This window comes from Oncorhynchus keta, chromosome 32 (assembly GCF_023373465.1).
Source record: "Oncorhynchus keta strain PuntledgeMale-10-30-2019 chromosome 32, Oket_V2, whole genome shotgun sequence".
NCBI lineage: Eukaryota > Metazoa > Chordata > Actinopteri > Salmoniformes > Salmonidae > Oncorhynchus > Oncorhynchus keta.
The window spans coordinates 29323650-29341279 of NC_068452.1; the positions used below are offsets into that span (position 1 = coordinate 29323650).

At 42.7% G+C, this 17630-nt stretch overlaps 1 protein-coding gene across 1 annotated transcript in view; it reads left to right on the forward strand.

The window, feature by feature from the left end:
• Window positions 1-17630, forward strand: part of LOC118364664 (ubiquitin carboxyl-terminal hydrolase 43-like) — a 98907-nt gene that overhangs the window by 9303 nt on the left and 71974 nt on the right. The window contains exon 2 of the mRNA XM_052490277.1: window positions 2206-2355. Within this exon, the coding sequence (XP_052346237.1) occupies window positions 2206-2355 (150 nt within the window). The remainder of the gene's footprint in view (window positions 1-2205; window positions 2356-17630) is intronic.

Genomic DNA, 17630 nt, shown 5'->3' on the forward strand with positions numbered 1-17630 from the left:
TGCTGTTCTCTCCATAATCTCTCATTACTGCTGAGGCTCCTTCAGGCTGCCAGCTGCGGTTCAGCCGGTTAATTCCAGAGTAATTGAGTCGTGTGCCACTCAGTCTTAAACCACAGATTTCAATTTACATTGTGTTCCATGTGGGCTTAAGTATTCTTCAACCTACTTTTTTTGTGGCATAGTGATATCTACAGACGTATTTCATTTGATGTTGCTTTCTTAAATGTCAAAAGAACGGTCTTTATATCTGTCAGTTAAGTTTGGGTAATACTAGTACTATAGTTGTGTGGTGTTGAGACAAATGTTTCTGAATAACTGAATATGAGGGGGTTCAGTGGGAGCCATCCAAGGTCAGCTCTGATTGGGCTCAGCAGCATTTGAGGATGTTCTGCCCTGGACCTGAAATAGCTTTGTCTCAGACAGTGGGCGACGAGGGAAGCGTGAAGAGCATTAGGGAGAATTTGCAATTCAAGAATCCCTTTGTTCTGCGTTCTGTGGAGACGGACATGGGGCTTGAGGCAATGATTGACACCCTGTGGGTCCACTGTGGGGGCTGTGCTACATGAATTAAGCCTACAGCTGAGCTTCCTGAAGAAGGGATCCTGTGTGCAGCCACAGGTGGACCAACAGACACACCTAGGGTCCTATAAAATCTGCGATGCGGAGAACGCGGACAGAATCACGGAATCCAGACATTAAAATGGAATTCAATAATATTAAAACATTTATTGAACTTAACAGGAAATCAACTAAATGTATTGAACTTGTTAGAAAATTAATTAATTTGAACAAGATTATCATAAATCAAATCAAACTGTATTTGTCACTTGCGCCGAATACAACATGTGTTGACCTTACTGTGAAATGCTTTTACTTACAAGCCCTTAACCAACAATGCAGTGTTTAGAAAAATTATAGTTAAAAAATATTGACTAAATAAACTAAAGTTATAACAAAAGGAACACTATAAAATTACAATGACGAGGCTATAAACAGGGGGTACCGGTACAGAGTCAATGTGTGGGGGTACAGGTTAGTCGAGGTAATTGAGGTAATATGTACATGTAGGTAATGGTGAAATGACTATCCATAAATAATAAACGTCAAGTAGCAGCAGCGTAAATAAAAAATAAAAAGGGGGGTCAATTCAAGTAGTCCAGGTAGCCATTCAATGAACTGTTCAGTAGTCTTATGGCTTTGGGATAGAAGCTGTTATGGAGCCTTTTGGATCTAGAATTGTCGCTCCGGTACCGCTTGCCATGCGGTAGCAGAGAGAACAGTCTATGACTAGGGTGGCTGGCGTCTTGAAAACATTTTAGCACTTTTTGTGTAGGCATTAGCAATGATGCTAATACTGATCCATCTTCTGGAGATGGGAAGGCTTTCCCAAAAGCCTATACCTACCTGGCAGAATGATATCATGATTATTTGCATCAATCCAGTGGCGATTTGTTTAACAAACTCTGCAATCACGTGTCCTCCAGAAACACCGCTAACCAAACAGTGTTGCTGTGCAATGAATAAAAGGGGATCTACACCCAAAAATGTAAATGTAATATATTTTTCCCAGACCTCAAAAGTGGTCTCCTGATGTGGTTTAAGCATTGGTGTGGACCTAAAACATAAAATGTTGTTGTTTTCTATCTAAAAAAATATATTTTGAGAGCAAAAACCTGAAAAAACAGAAACCTGGAAAAAACAAACGGAGAAAACGGAATTTGGGAAAAAAAACAAGTGGAATTTGGCAAAAAATAAAACTGATTATATAGGGTCTTGCACACCTCAGTTGGCCAGGGAATATCACACTGTGTGTTTCATGTTTCTATGTAAGCGGGAATGGCAGTAAACAAACCAATAGCTTTTGGTACTGCAATTTGGGTATTCCTGTGACATCTCAAATCCCAACAAGCTGTCAGATTTGGATCTGAATTATCCCACTGCTGTTTTAGTTTTTCACTCTTATGCAAAATGTTTGGATTATCCGGACAGCAGAAGGTTATTCATGCATTTAGGCAAGTCTTTACTTCAAAAGCACACTGTGTGGTTATAGTACATTCATCTTGAATTACATCAATGTAACCATTTTAAAACAAGTCAGCTAATCTGTTTCTCTGTCCATTGAAGACGCACTAATTCACCAATGTTTACAATACAGTTTTACATGGACTCCTTCATTGACCATGTGACTCTCCTTTCCCTCTCTAGAGTATAGTATCCAAGTATGGATCCCAATTCCGAGGAAACTCCCAACATGACGCCCTGGAGTTCCTGCTTTGGCTTCTGGACCGAGTTCACGAAGATGTCAACTTGTCCTCCTGCAGCAACAACAATAACAAGACCAAAGCCCCAGGGAAGGTAAGAGTGCCTTCTCCATCCACTGTCACACAGTCACGTTGAACTGTACTGAACTCAAAGTGTAGGCTTGAGCTACAAGTCTCAACAGTGCCTTGCACTCCTCACTCACAAGAGCAAGAACGACTGTCTGTAATTGCTATACAGAAAATGATCTTTTCATATGCTTACAGAACCTTGGTTTCACAACAGAACGTCAGTTTATCCAGGCATTTGCAACAGCATCTTTAAGTTCTTTGCAGCTCTAAGTCTGTACAATTTAATTTGAGCTCTCAATTATTGATGTACTTATCTACCCTTGGATCTATACTAAATGTGCTAACACAGCATTTATCGGCTTTAATTTATGTACTCTGTGATTCAGAAAAATTCTGAACAGATGTGAGAGGAAGAGCAGCATTGCATAGAAGTGACATATTTCCTTCTCTCCTGTGCTCTAAATGCACATGAATCAACAGATAATTCTGATAACCCTGTGTGAGGGATAAAGCTCCCTCTATACCTTGTATTGCCTACCCCCTTCGGTGAAATTGTTCATGCACCTGTTTGGAAACAATTGCCTCTCTGACAAACGTATTTCCTGTGTTTGTGGGGAGGAACAGCTTAGAGCTGTTGTGATGGGTTTCCATAGTTCTGTCTGTCTGTGAACATGCCCTGTGTGCTGCAGCCGTCTAGCTGATGCCACAAGTGAAACTGCTGCTTTCACAGGAGACCTGCAACTTTGTTCTATAATGTCTTCTGTGCAGCCTGAGGAGTAGAATCAAAGCTGGGTAATTTGCTGTTTGATCATTTCTCTGTGCATGGCTCCTCCTGAAGGTATGCCTGTGGGCACAGTGGAGCCTGACACCCCCTGGATAGGCCTTTGATCGGTTCCACTATGCCCATTAGCAGGGAGTTTCATGCATTATTAAAAACATATTTCTGCTTTTGAAATACACCCCCTCTTTAGCAGTGCTATCAGGGTGATAACCAATGGAATGATTCATACCAAGTGCTAAATTCACTGTTGGTGAGTCATCACAAATAAATCTAAATGATGTCAGTGTCCCTTCTCCCACAGACCTTACTCCACTGATTTATTCTGTTGTATCATCGCTATTCTGGTGGAGGGGAATTTCAGTCTCAGATTCACAGAACAATACATCACTGTATTTGGGATTCAACTTGTCTTTATCAAATTGGTATGCGAACACACGGAAAACAATCTGTTAGACTTTTTTTACGTGTTAAGTAACAGAAGTGAGATGCATGGTTTGAGGGAGGGTAAATGGTGTTCCTGACCAGCATAGCTTACTACATGATGATACTGGCCAGAATGAAGCCATTGGTTTGGCTACTGTTTAGGCCTGCTGGCTCTTGTTTTGGATAAAACACAGCTTGGTCTTTGTTGCATCAATTGAATTTGACACTCTGCATACTTGAATTAATAGATCAAAGTAAGAGGCGGTCTCAAGCCGTGGTCTGTTAAAGTGAATCTCACTGACACTAACCATGTAGAGACCTACTGAACCATGGCTATGGTTAAGACTAGAAACTAGACTGTGTGTAGGCAAAGACAGAGGTTTTGAGATTCAGTTGCCAGTGTGAACTCAGCTTTGTGGTCTTGTATGTAAGATTCCTCAAAGTGTGATCTTCTTACTTCATCTATCTTCTAACAGGTTAGCAGGGTAGTGTGTTAGCAGGGTGGGTGTGTTCTCGTGTTTATGGGTGTATGCATGTGTGTGGGCTAAGTGATGCTCAGTGAGTTGTGTGTGTGTGACAGTGAGTGTTTGTATGGGCCCCAGTTCATTGAGCCATTCAATTTGGTTGTTTGCTTTGAGCAATGAGCATTTGGTCCCCTCACACGCACTTTCCCCTTTCTCTCCATCTATCCCCCCCCCCTCTCTCTCTCCATATTTCTGTTGACACCCCATCTTTGTTTATCTGGCCATATACAGTACTATGCAGTGTCTATCCAATACTTGAACAAAGCTCCAATCTGAGATGAGTTGCCCTTCAGTGCAGGGCCAGAGGGCACAGGAGGTGATCTGGACTGTGTCTCTCCGTATGAGGCCACAGAGGACGCTGGGACTGGAGGACTGCTGATAAGGCCTGTCATTATAAGTCTGGGACACGTCAAGGAAAAAGTTGCCACACTTTGTTAACACCCAAGAGTCTGATGGTGTGAGGGACGAAAATCTGCTGTTTTTGACAGCTTGCCGCTCCACTTCATCATTGATTTTACACTTTTACTTTAGTTTAGGCAAGACAAACTAGTAATATCAATTTGGTTAGGCTATCTTCCCACACCACACCCCCAATGGTTCACCTTTCTGTGTGAAGGAGACCCATTTGAACTTTTGAACTTGTTATTGTGTTCTCTGTCTGAGGGCCTTCCTCCCTGCTATATGGCCCAATAAGCCACAGGAGTCACTAGTGCGTCACTAGATGAGACAAGGATATCCCTGCCGGCCAATCCCTCCCTAACCTGGACGACGCTGGGCCAATTGTGCTGCAACAGAGCCTGGGCACGAACCCAGAATCTCTGATGGCACAGCTAGCAATGCAGCGCCTTAGACCACTGCGCCACACAGGAGGCCCTCTTTTGCCCATCTTAATCTTTTATTTTTATTGGCCAGTCTGAGATATGGCTTTTTCTTTACAACTCTGCCTAGAAGGCCAGCATCCCGGAGTCGCCTCTTCACTGTTGACATTGAGACTGGTGTTTTGCGGGTACTATTTAATGAAGCTGCCAGTTGAGGACTTGTGAGGCATCTGTTTCTCAAACTAGACACTCTAATGTACTTGTCCTCTTGTTCAGTTGGGCCTCCCACTTCTCTTTCTATTCTGGTTAAAGCCAGATGGAACTGTTATGTGAAGGGAGTAGTACACAGCGTATGAGATCTTCAGTTTTTTGGCAATTTCTCGCATGGATTAGCCTTAATTTCTTAGACCAAGAATAGCCTGACGAGTTTCAGAAGAAAGTTCTTTGTTTCTGTCCATTTTGAGCCTGTAATCAAACCCACAAATGCTGATGCTCCAGATACTCAACTAGTCGAAAGGGCAGTTTTATTGCTTCTTTAATTAGCACAACAGTTCTCAGCTTTGCTAACATAATTGCAAAGGGGTTTTCTAATGATCAATTAGCCTTTTAAAATGATAAACTTGGATTAGCTAACACAACTTGCCATTGGAACACAAGAGTGATTGATGGTTGCTGATAATGGGCCTCTGTACGCCCATGTAGATATTCCATACAAAATCAGCCGTTTCCAGCTACAATAGTCATTTACAACATTAACAATGTCTACACCGTATTTCTGATTAATTTGATGTTATTTTAATGGACAAAAAAAATTGCTTTTCTTTCAAAAACAAGGACATTTCTAAGTGAACCCAAACTTTTGAATGGTAGTGTATATACAGACGTGCTCAGATTTGTTGGTACCCTTACAGCTCATTGAAATAATGCTTCATTCCTCCTGAAAAGTGCTGAAATTAAAAGCTATTTTATCATGTACACTTGCATGCCTTTGGTATGTCATAGAATAAAGCAAAGAAGCTGTGAAAAGATATGAATTATTGCTTAATCTACAAAGATATTCTAAAATGGCTTGGACACATTTGTTGGTACCCCTTAGAAAATAAAATAAATAATTGGATTATAGTGATATTTCAAACTAATTAGCTTCTTTAATTAGTATCACACGTCTCCAATCTTGTAATCAGTCATTCAGCCTATTTAAAGTAGAGAAAAGTAGCCTGTTTAAATTGAGAAAGTAGTCACTGTGCTGTTTGGTATCATTGTGTGCATCACACTGAACATTGACCAGAGAAAGCAAAGGAGAGATTTGTCTGAGGAGATCAGGAAGAAAATTATAGACAAGCATAGTAAAGGTAAATGCTACAAGACCAACTCCAAGCAGCTTGATGTTCCTGTGACAACAGTTACACATATTATTAAGAAGTTTAAGGTCCATTGAACTGGAGCCAACCTCCCTGGTCGTGGCCACAAGAGGAAAATTGACCCTTGAATCTTGAATCTGTGCAGGGCACAATGAAATCTCAAGACTATCAAAGCATTCTGGAGCGAAACGTACTGCCCAGTGTAAGAAAGCTCTGTCTCAGTCGCGGGTCATGGGTCCTCCAACAGGATAATGACCCAAAGAAAACAGCTAAAAGCACCCAAGAATGGATAAGAACAAAGCATTGGACTATTTTGAAGTGGCCTTCTATGAGTCTTGATCTGAATCCTGTCGAACATCTATGGAAAGAGCTGAAACTTGCAGTCTGGAGAAGGCCCCCATCAAACCTGAGACAGCTGGAGCAGTTTGATCAGGAAGAGTGGGCCAAACTACCTGTTAACAGGTGCAGAAGTCTCATTGAGAGCTACAGAAAACGTTTGATTGCAGTGATTGCCTCTAAAGGTTGTGCAACAAAATATTTGGTTAAGGGTCCCATCATTTTTGTCCATGACATTTTCTTTTGTTTTATTATTTACAATATTATGTTGAATATAAAATAAAAATCTAAGTCTGATTTCTATTAAGTATGGAATGAACAGTGGTGGATGCCAATTACTTTGGCCAGTTTCAAGTTATTTCAGAGAAAATTGTGCATTCTTCGTTTTTTGTGGAGTGGTACCAACAAATTTGAGCACGTCTGTATATATATATATTTAATTTATTATTACATTTCAAATTACAATACAAGAACAATGAAACATAGGACATCACTACACGTATATTTTCTCTGAAGAAACACAAAATAACATTAAAGGTTTTAAAAAATACAATCACGAATTGACTTTCAAAAGTTAAAGTACCTCAAATAAAATATAGGCCAGGGTTTACAGTTGTACAAACCTGTGACAGAGTTGTGATAATGCAGTGTTTTTTTGTTATTGACTAATTCTAGAGATTTTATTAAGTATTGGATTTCTAGTAAATAATATGTTGCATTTGGAGACATATTTCAAATATTTGTTTTCGTTACCAGAGAGAATGAAGAAATTAACGACTAATTCAGTAGTTTTGTTTTCATTTGAATAATAACATATGACATCTTTCATTGTAAATACATGGGTTTTGTCATGGCCTCATCATGTATGCATTCTGCTCTGGCTGTTGAGTAAAGACAACCCCTTCCAGAGGCTCATTGCTTGTCTCTATGTTGGCTTTATACTGACAGGAATAGGAATCATGCTTCATATTGACCTCAATTAGATCTGTGGAAGTCATTATTAACCTGCCCTGGAAATCACATTAGCATGTCCTCATTAATGCCAAAGCTATTAATAATGACAGTCAACTGAGTCATTTAGCCTGAAATACATGACTGACTAATCGATGGACAGACATCACCTCTCATGCAGCTGCATCTCAATTTGTACTAAGCTAATGCTACATGTTCTCTAATGATATGGGGTATGCCAACAAAGGTATACGACTGTCAACTAACATATAGTGGGAGTTCAGCAGGTGTCAGGGTTGTGCTTGTAGTGAGGCTCTTCTCTCTCCTGACTGAATTAAGTATTCTTCTTGAAAACTTTTTTTGAGGTAGAAAAAGACCTCCTACAATCTTGTAATTATTTTTTCAAAAGAATACTGTCTATCAGAATAAACTCTATATCAATAAATGACATGTACACACACACACACACACACACACACACACACACACACACACACACACACACACACACACACACACACACACACACACACACACACACACACACACACACACACACTGTATATAGACTTTCTTTATTTTCTTTCTATTGTGTTATTGACTATACGCTTGTTTATTCCATGTGTAGCTATGTGTTTGTTGTTTGTGTCGCACTGCTTTGCTTTATCTTGGCCAGGTCGCAGTTGTAAATGAGAACTTGTTCTCAACTAGCTTACCTGGTTAAATAAAGGTGAATTCTGTTTTTTTAAACACACATACACACAGACTAGCACTGTGTGTTCTCTGTCCAGAGCAGAACATCTCTTATGACAGTCATCTCTTATGTTTAGCCAGACCCTCTCCCAGCCAGCTATGAATGGACTGAGCACCGGCGTTGTCATGGATTTAATTTTTTTATCAGTATGGAAACATGCAGCCTGATAGACTGTAGCCAAGGAAATAATCCCATGGCTCATACAGTACACTACCTACTAACAGGATTCATCTTGCTATTCTCACTGTGCCCCCCTCCCTCCTCCCCTGGCTCAAAGTCTGCTACTTACCATACTCACTCTTCCCTTTATTGGTCTTTTTAGAGCCCTCAAAGAATTTACAGTAGTATCAGCTAGCCACCCACAAAGGAGCTCTCCTCAGGGTAGAAGGCTTTTAATGGCTCTCTCAGGTGACTGACTCCATGAAGAGAGGTCTTCTTATTTTAGCACTGCTCAGACATCTATCACATCTAACTGTGTTTATCCTTCTCACATCACAAAAAGTCAAACCCTTGTTGACGTCTGGGAGAAGGGTCTTGAAAGAGGGAGTTCAGAGGAGTTTAAGGGTTTGTTGTGTTGTGTTTGTTGCTGTGCTGTGGCAGGCTGCAGCTCTGCCACCCTACTGGAGCTATTGCCATGCCAGTGGAGTAAGCCTGGGTCACAGGGAGGATGGAGGGAGTGAGGCAACTTTATAAGTCCTCTCATGTCACCACCGAGCCCAGGGAGGGAGCTCTGCTAACCCAGGGGCTGAATTAATTGTTTTTCAGCACGCGTTCAGTTACCATAAGCAGCACAGGAGACCCAGATGAACAGTGGGAGTTCCCCCACCCTTGAGCTTCCAAGCTCAAGTCAGTGATTCCCAAACTTTCATTCTGGCCCCCCTTACGTCATTGGGGAACATGTCTCGCCTTCCCTCTATGGGCACAAGTACTGTCCATGACACAAACTTTTCACACCCCCTCTTATTGGCCAAAATACCATTTTGCAGTTTAAAAGCTAATTTCCTGTATTTCTACATGTTTTGCCATGTCTTATGTGTGTTCATGTTATATCTGAGTGACTCAAACATTATAACAAAATCAACAGGCTAAAAAACCTAGATAAAAAAAACATTCGCTGACATAGGCTGGTTGATCTGGACGTTTCTGACAAGTTATAAATAGCTCTCTAAGGTCTGCAATGACTGACATGGCAAGAGGGACTGCTGATGCACTATGCACTACACACAATTTCGAAATGGCACCTTATGCATTCTACTGTTACTATTATCAAGAGTAAGTTGTAAGCTCGACTGAGTTCCTTAAAAAGAATACACACACACGCAGGCACACACACACACAAATACACACGCACTGTGGTCACACCATGGAACTGGCATTCAGTTTGTTGACCGTTTATCACTTAGGAAACAGTGCTGGTGTGAAGCTCTCTCTCTGTATCATGAATGCGGCCCTTTGTAAGCCGGTGGAAGAAAGAGACGCTTGTTGAGCACTGCTAGTGAAGCGAGGGAGAGGTGAGACAGGGTTGTGTTGGGCTCTGTACAACAGTGTGGCTGTGGGTGGGGAAGCCTTAACGGGTAGTGACAGACTGACAGATAAGCAAACCTCAGCAATGTTGCAGAGTCAGTATAGTCAAGCAACTGTTGCCATGTTTGATGATATTTCAATGATTTGTATCTGATTTACAAATGTGTTTACTTATCCAGAACAAGGAGCAGTTTGGGTACAGTAAGGACTTTTGCTCTCAGTGAACCCTCAGCCCTCCTACAGCGTTGGAACATGAATAAGGGACTGTGAATGTAATGCAGTTAGTGCTGTCACAGCAAACACTCTGGGCTGGTCCGAGCCATTCACTTTAGGGAATGGGATATTCACCAGAAGGCCTTAGGAATCTACTGTATCTGTGCCCACAGAGAAGCAGAGGTGGAGGTGTGTGAGTAGAGAGAAGAGGAACAGTGTTCAGAGTTCAATCTTGGGTCAAAGAGGATTATGATCAGTGGTACTCATGATGCAAGCCAGGAAAAGAGATAGCACTGAAGGCGAGCTACCAGAGACACCCAACAACAGAGGACATTCCCATGCAGGGTCAAATGACTCATGTCCTGCACTGGTTCCTCAGCCATGCTGAGCACAATCATCACAACGATCACTATCAAGGTCACCAAGGTCAGAAACACTATCCTCAGAACCTTTTAAGGCATCCTCCTCTCTTCTCTTCACTGTCTGTGGTTGCTGTTTTCCAGTCAGAGAGGGCAGGGTGCAGGCCTATTGTGCCTGTGAGTGTTTCCTCTCCCCAACTTTGATTTTGTCTGCTCTGTAGAACAGAATGGCTTCCTGTGACTCGGAGCCACCCAGCTGGAAAAGCAGCTTGGAGGAAAGGGTCCCAATGTGACCGCTCTGTGTTTGTGTACTCCTTTGACCTCTAACCCAGATTAGTGTTGATTGGCCGATACATACTGGGCTCATGTTCTGTATCGGCTTCCCCACAGAGCAAGACAAAGTGTGTGTGTGTGTGTGTGTGTGTGTGTGTGTGTGTGTGTGTGTGTGTGTGTGTGTGTGTGTGTGTGTGTGTGTGTGTGTGTGTGTGCGTGTGTGTGTGTGAGATTTGTGTGTGTGAGATTTTGTGTGTGTGAGATTGTGCGCATGTGTGTGTGAATTATTGTTGACTTCTCATGGAGGTTTAATTTGAGAGCGTCCCTCCCTTTGCCAGGAGCACTGTTCTTGAAAAATGACCTTTTTTAATTTATCTGCAGTCTGCCGGGGTTGCTTTCACTGGCACAGACACAATTAAGCTGCCTCAGACACCCCAATGTATCACACAAGGTTTAAGGAGCGGTTAAGGACATTTCTATATACTGCACTGCACTGTCGCTGAGCCACCACCTCTGTGTGGAAGGCCTTCTCCAAGTCTACCTGTAAAAGGGCTCATAATTATACAGGCTAGTTGGCAGCAGATTTTCATGACCGTTTGACTTCATTTCACTTCATTTGGATGTCTTTGATAAGTTCTTTTGAATGGGGTAACATGTTTTGTAAACCTATGATAACACCTTATACACTCGCTGTAAACATTCTTGATAGACATACTGTACAGTATATTCCAAAGTTATTACACAGAAGTGGTCTATATAAATAGTTACTAGCCTTTCTTGACTTTTGCTCCTGTCATTACATCCCCATCTGTGGGTGTTGTCTCCTGCCTGTCACCACAGTGTGTCAGCAGCACAGTAATAAACCCCATCAGCTCAGGAGACCCACCTCCCTGTCTTTATATGAATTAATTTCCTCCTCTGCCTCCGCTGATGCCTCCTAAAAAGCAATCGGCTTATGAGACACTAATGATTAATTTCACAAAGTCATAATCATCCACCCAAAAATGTGTTAGGAGCATTTTTCTTGAATAGTAGCTCCAAGTATTTTCTTGGCTCGCAAAGGTACTTCCAAAAAGTGCTGTGTTTCCTCCCTCTTTTTGTTCCAGACTTGATGTTATTTCCATATAAAACAAGCAGTGGAGCGGCAGGGCAGATCCACTCAGCATTAGTGGAGGATGATTCTCTCCACTGGGCTGTAATGTTTTACTGTCATTATACTTTTTACTGTGGAGGTCCAGCGAGTCTGCTCTATAGAATGATATCTAATGTAGGTTACCAATGACTGTAGCATTGTGGAGATGACGTCATACACTATGTGAGAGAATGTTACAGGATGCCAATAATTGTGCTCCACCAGTGGGTTTTGCCATGGTTGAAAATCTGTCAAATGCTCTCAGAGCGGAGCCCACTAGGTATGACTGACATGAGGTCAGAGAGACTGAGTCACATCATCATCCCCTGCTGACCTCTAGCTACTGCCTGGCTATTATTTCCACTAAAAGGAAAGGAAGTGGACCTAATAATATATGCCATTTAGCAGACGCTTTTATCCAAAGCGACTTACAGTCATGTGTGCATACATTCTACGTATGGGTGGTCCCGGGAATCGAACCCACTACCCTGGCGTTACAAGCGCCATGCTCTACCAACTGAGCTACAGAAGGACCACACCTCAGTGCAGACCTGCAGGTAGTTGTCTGGAAATCCCTCTCCAATGAGGAAAGTTGGCATGCTAGCAAGGATTTTGGGAAGGTTGGCTAGGGCTGGTTGGCTCGGGTTGGTTGGCTAGGGTCGGTTGGCTAGGGCTGGCTGGCTAGGGCTGGTTGGCTAGGGTTGGTTGGCTAGGGTTGGTTGGCTAGGGTTGGTTGGCTAGGGTCGGTTGAGTTGATGCATTATAACTAATCATGTGTTATATCGTCATTCACCTCAAACCACTGCGCCTGAACCCACTCTGCTGATATCTCATATACTGTTGTAGAATCATTGTCAGAGGTCTCGCTACCACTTTAGCTACCCTCCTGTCACTAGCTGTATTCTCCAACTGAAGAACTATACAGAGAAATGTCCGTGCATTGAGGGCTTCTACACTCCTTCTACACTCCTCTCCTCTTATATCATTACCCGCTCCAGGACTATGTCCCTCTGTCTCTCAAACCGCTAATCATTTTATCCTTTCCTTCATTCTTATGTAAAATAACAAAATTCCCTTTCACAGAGACCTCTGCTGCCTTTTCTTCTCAGTTATGAGACTGTCTCATTCTCAATCCCCTTCTGTGAATTTCTGACCTCCAGACTTTGGGATTTAATTACTAACCCACCCATCGGACTGGCTCTGTGAAACGGACAAACAAATGGTGTGTCTGGAGCATACAGCTAGAGCAGATTATGATCTGTTGTGCCAACAGCCTGCCTGTATGAAGAGCCATAGACCCTTATTGCTGATTCACTTATATCAAGGATGTCTACATCCTTGGTTATAGCTTCATGGAAGTGCTTGAATGTGAGATCTCCATTTTACATTATTATATGTCAGCCTTTGCTGAACATTGAGTTGACATACTTTTCCATTGATATTGCGTACATTTAGTAATATAAGTTGAGACTTTTGTTCAACTTAAAAAAGAACAACAATAACAATTGCAAAAAAAGCTAAATGTATGACGACATAGAAGATTATAGATTTAGTACGTTGTATGTAGCCAGGTTCCGCACTTCTTTATTAAATAAATATTTTCCCCCCAATTTCTTGTTATCCAACTGGTAGTTACGATCTTCTCTCATTGTTGCAACTCCCCTACGGTCTCGGGAGAGGTGAATGTCGAGAGCCATGCATCCCCCGAAACACGACCCTGCCAGAACACACTGCTTCTTGACACACTGCTCGCTTAAACCGGAAGCCAGCCGCACCAATGTGTCAGAGGAAACACTGTTCAACTGACGACTGAAGTCAGCTTGTAGGTGCACGGCCTACCACAAGGAGTTGCGAGAGCACGATGAGACAAGGAAATTCCGTCCGGACAAACTCTCCCCTAACCCGGACGATGCTGGTCCAATTGTGCGCCGCCCCAGGCTGTGACATAGCCTGGGATCAAACCCGAAGCTGTAGTGGTGCCTTAGACCGCTGCGCCACTCGGGAGACCCAGGATCCGCACTTCTGAGAATGACATATCAAAAGATTCAAGGCAAACAATTTAACTTAACTGTCAATAGCACATGCTTTCAGGGTACTGTAATAATTCTATCTGGATTGTGGTGTACATTTGTTAAACTATAGTAAATACTACAGTATTTAATTTGCATATAATTTACATATACCCTACCCATTCCCCTCCCTATATCCCAATTTGTGCCACCCATATGTGAGAAACCAACATGCAAGTATATATCATATATTGTGTTCCTTACAGGTTATAAGAAGGAGCCGAAGCTCTGAACTCTATTCAGACCCTAGTCCTTACTACCTATAGGTTATGGAAAATGTTCTCTTTTAGTATATCTCCAATAGGTTTCCTCAAGGAAAAAGCCTCCACTTCTATGTATCGAAGATAGTAAAACAAAACACTATAGTACATACTACAGTATATTACAGTCCCCAGAAACACTATAGTAAATACTACAGTATACTACAATCTGCAGAAACACTACATTAATTACTATATTATCTTTTATTACAGTATTTACATTATAGTTAACTGTAAATACTACAGTATACTACAGTGTTCACTGTAGTGTTTTTGCAGATTTAGTGAATACTACCATAAAGTCAGCAAAAACACTGAAGTGAGTACTTAAGCAATAAGGCCCGAGGGAGTGTTTTTTAAGCACGACACAAAGCGGAGTGCCTGGATACAGCCCTTAGCCGTGGTAGATTGACCATATACCACAACCCCCCGAGGTGCCTTATTGCTATTATACAGTGCCTTGAGAAAGTATTCGGCCCCCTTGAACTTTGCAACCTTTTGCCACATTTCAGGCTTCAAACATAAAGATATAAAACTGTATTTTCTTTGTGAAGAATCAACAACAAGTGGGACACAATCATTTACATTTACATTTACATTTAAGTCATTTAGCAGACGCTCTTATCCAGAGCGACTTACAAATTGGTGCATTCACCTTATGACACCCAGTGGAACAGCCACTTTACAATAGTGCATCTAAATCTTTTAGGGGGGGTGAGAAGGATTACTTTATCCTATCCTAGGTATTCCTTAAAGAGGTGGGGTTTCAGGTGTCTCCGGAAGGTGGTGATTGACTCCGCTGTCCTGGCGTCGTGAGGGAGTTTGTTCCACCATTGGGGAGCCAGAGCAGCGAACAGTTTTGACTGGGCTGAGCGGGAACTGTACTTCCTCAGTGGTAGGGAGGCGAGCAGGCCAGAAGTTTTTGATTTGTTAAAAAAGTTTGAAATATCCAATAAATGTTGTTCCACTTCATGATTGTGTCCCACTTGTTGTTGATTCTTCACAAAAAAATACAGTTTTATATCTTTATGTTTGAAGCCTGAAATGTGGCAAAAGGTCGCAAAGTTCAAGGGGGCCGAATACTTTCGCAAGGCACTGTAAACTGTTTACCAAAGTAATTAGAGCAGTAAAAAGACATGTTTTGTCATACCCGTGGTATACGGTCTGATAAACCACGGCTGTCAGCCAGTCAGTATTCAGGGCTCGAACCACCCAGTTTATAATGTTGTTCCATAGTATACTGTAGTATTTTCTTCATGTGGGCAGCTGTCGTCAGAAACAAACCAGAAATCATGGTACACTATATATACAAAAGTATGTGGACACCCCTTCAAATTTGTGGATTCGGCTATTGCAGACACACCTGTTGCTGACAGGTATATAAAATTGAGCACATGTCCATGCAAGCAATCTCCATTGACAAACATTGGCAGTAGAATGGCCTTACTGAAGAGCTCAGTGACCCACAACGCAGCACCTTAATCGGGTGCCACCTTTCCAACAAGTCTATGTTAAGTTATGGTCTAATGTTGTTATGGTGGCCCGTTCCTGTAGGTTCATGCTCTACAACATCCGCAGAGTACGACCCTGCCTCACACAGGAAGCGGCGCAGGTCCTAATCCAGGCACTTGTCATCTCCCGTCTGGATTACTGCAACTCGCTGTTGGCTGGGCTCCCTGCCTGTGCCATTAAACCCCTACAACTCATCCAGAACGCCACAGCCCGTCTGGTGTTCAACCTTCCCAAGTTCTCTCACGTCACCCCGCTCCTCCGCTCGCTCCACTGGCTTCCAGTTGAAGCTCGCATCCGCTACAAGACCATGGTGCTTGCCTACGGAGCTGTGAGGGGAACGGCACCTCAGTACCTCCAGGCTCTGATCAGGCCCTACACCCAAACAAGGGCACTGCGTTCATCCACCTCTGGCCTGCTCGCCTCCCTACCACTGAGGAAGTACAGTTCCCGCTCAGCCCAGTCAAAACTGTTCGCTGCTCTGGCCCCCAATGGTGGAACAAACTCCCTCACGACGCCAGGACAGCGGAGTCAGTCACCACCTTCCGGAGACACCTGAAACCCCACCTCTTTAAGGAATACCTAGGATAGGATAAAGTAATCCTTCTCACCCCCCTTAAAAGATTTAGATGCACTATTGTAAAGTGGCTGTTCCACTGGATGTCATAAGGTGAATGCACCAATTTGTAAGTCGCTCTGGATAAGAGCGTCTGCTAAATGACTTAAATGTAAATGTAAATGTAAGTCAGTTTGTAAAAGTCCTGCCCTGCTAGAGTTGCCCCAGTCACCTGTAAGTGCTGTTATTGTGAAGTGGAAGCGTCTAGAAGCAACAATGGCTCAGCCGCAAAGTGGTAGGCCACACAAGCTCACAGAACGGAACCGCCGAGTGCTGAAGAGCGTAAAATCGTCTATCGAGTTCCAAACTACCTCTGGAAGCAAAATCAGCACACAAACTGTTAGTTGGGAGCTTAATGAAATGGATTTCCATGACCAAGCAGCCGCACACAAGCCTAACCTGCGTGTATGCCATCGTGTGCAAATGGATTTTGTTTCCCCCACACCAAACGCAATCACGACACGCAGGTTAACATTTCAAAACAAACTCTGAACCAATTATATTAATTTGGGGACAGGTCTAAAAGCATTAAACATTTAAGGCAATTTAGCTAGCTTGCTGTTGCTATCTAATATGTCCTGGGATATAGTTGTTATTTTCCCTGAAATGCACAAGGTCCTCTACTCCCACAATTAATCTACATATAAAACGGTCAACCGAATCGTTTCTAGTCATCTCTCCTCCTTCCATGCCTTTTCTTCTTTGGACTTATATGGCGATTGGCAACTAACCTTCATAACGTGTATTACCACCACCGAACTCCGTTTGTCTTTCATTCCCCCACGTGGGTATAACCAATGAGGAGATGGGAAAGGCAGGACTTCCAGCGCGATCAGCGTCACAAATAGAATGTACTATTTTAGCCCCTGGCAACGCAGACGCTCGTTGGCGCACGCGAGCATTGTGGGTGCAATAATTGAATAACATGTATGTTTAAATTTATTTTGCAGCGCTCGCGCAAGTGATGCGAGAGGTGTAGTCAGCATGTAAGATCACCATGCGCAATGTCAAGCATCGGCTGGAGTGGTGTAAAGCTCGCCACAATTGGACTCTGGAACACTGGAAATGCATTCCCTGGAGTGATGAATCACGCTTCACCATCTGGCAGTCCTGACGGACGAATCTGGGTTTGGCGGATGCGAGGAGAACACTACCTGCCTGAATGCATAGTGCCAACTGTAAAGTTTGGTGGAGGAGGAATAGTAGTCTGGGGCTGTTTTTCATGGTTCGGGCAAGGTGCCTTAGTTACTGTGAAGGGAAATCTTAATGCTACAGCATACAATGACATTCTAGATGATTCAGTGCTTCCAACTTTGTGGCAACAGTTTGGGGAAGTCCCTTTCCTGTTTCAGCATGACAATGCCCTCATGCACAAAGCGAGGTACATACAGAAATGG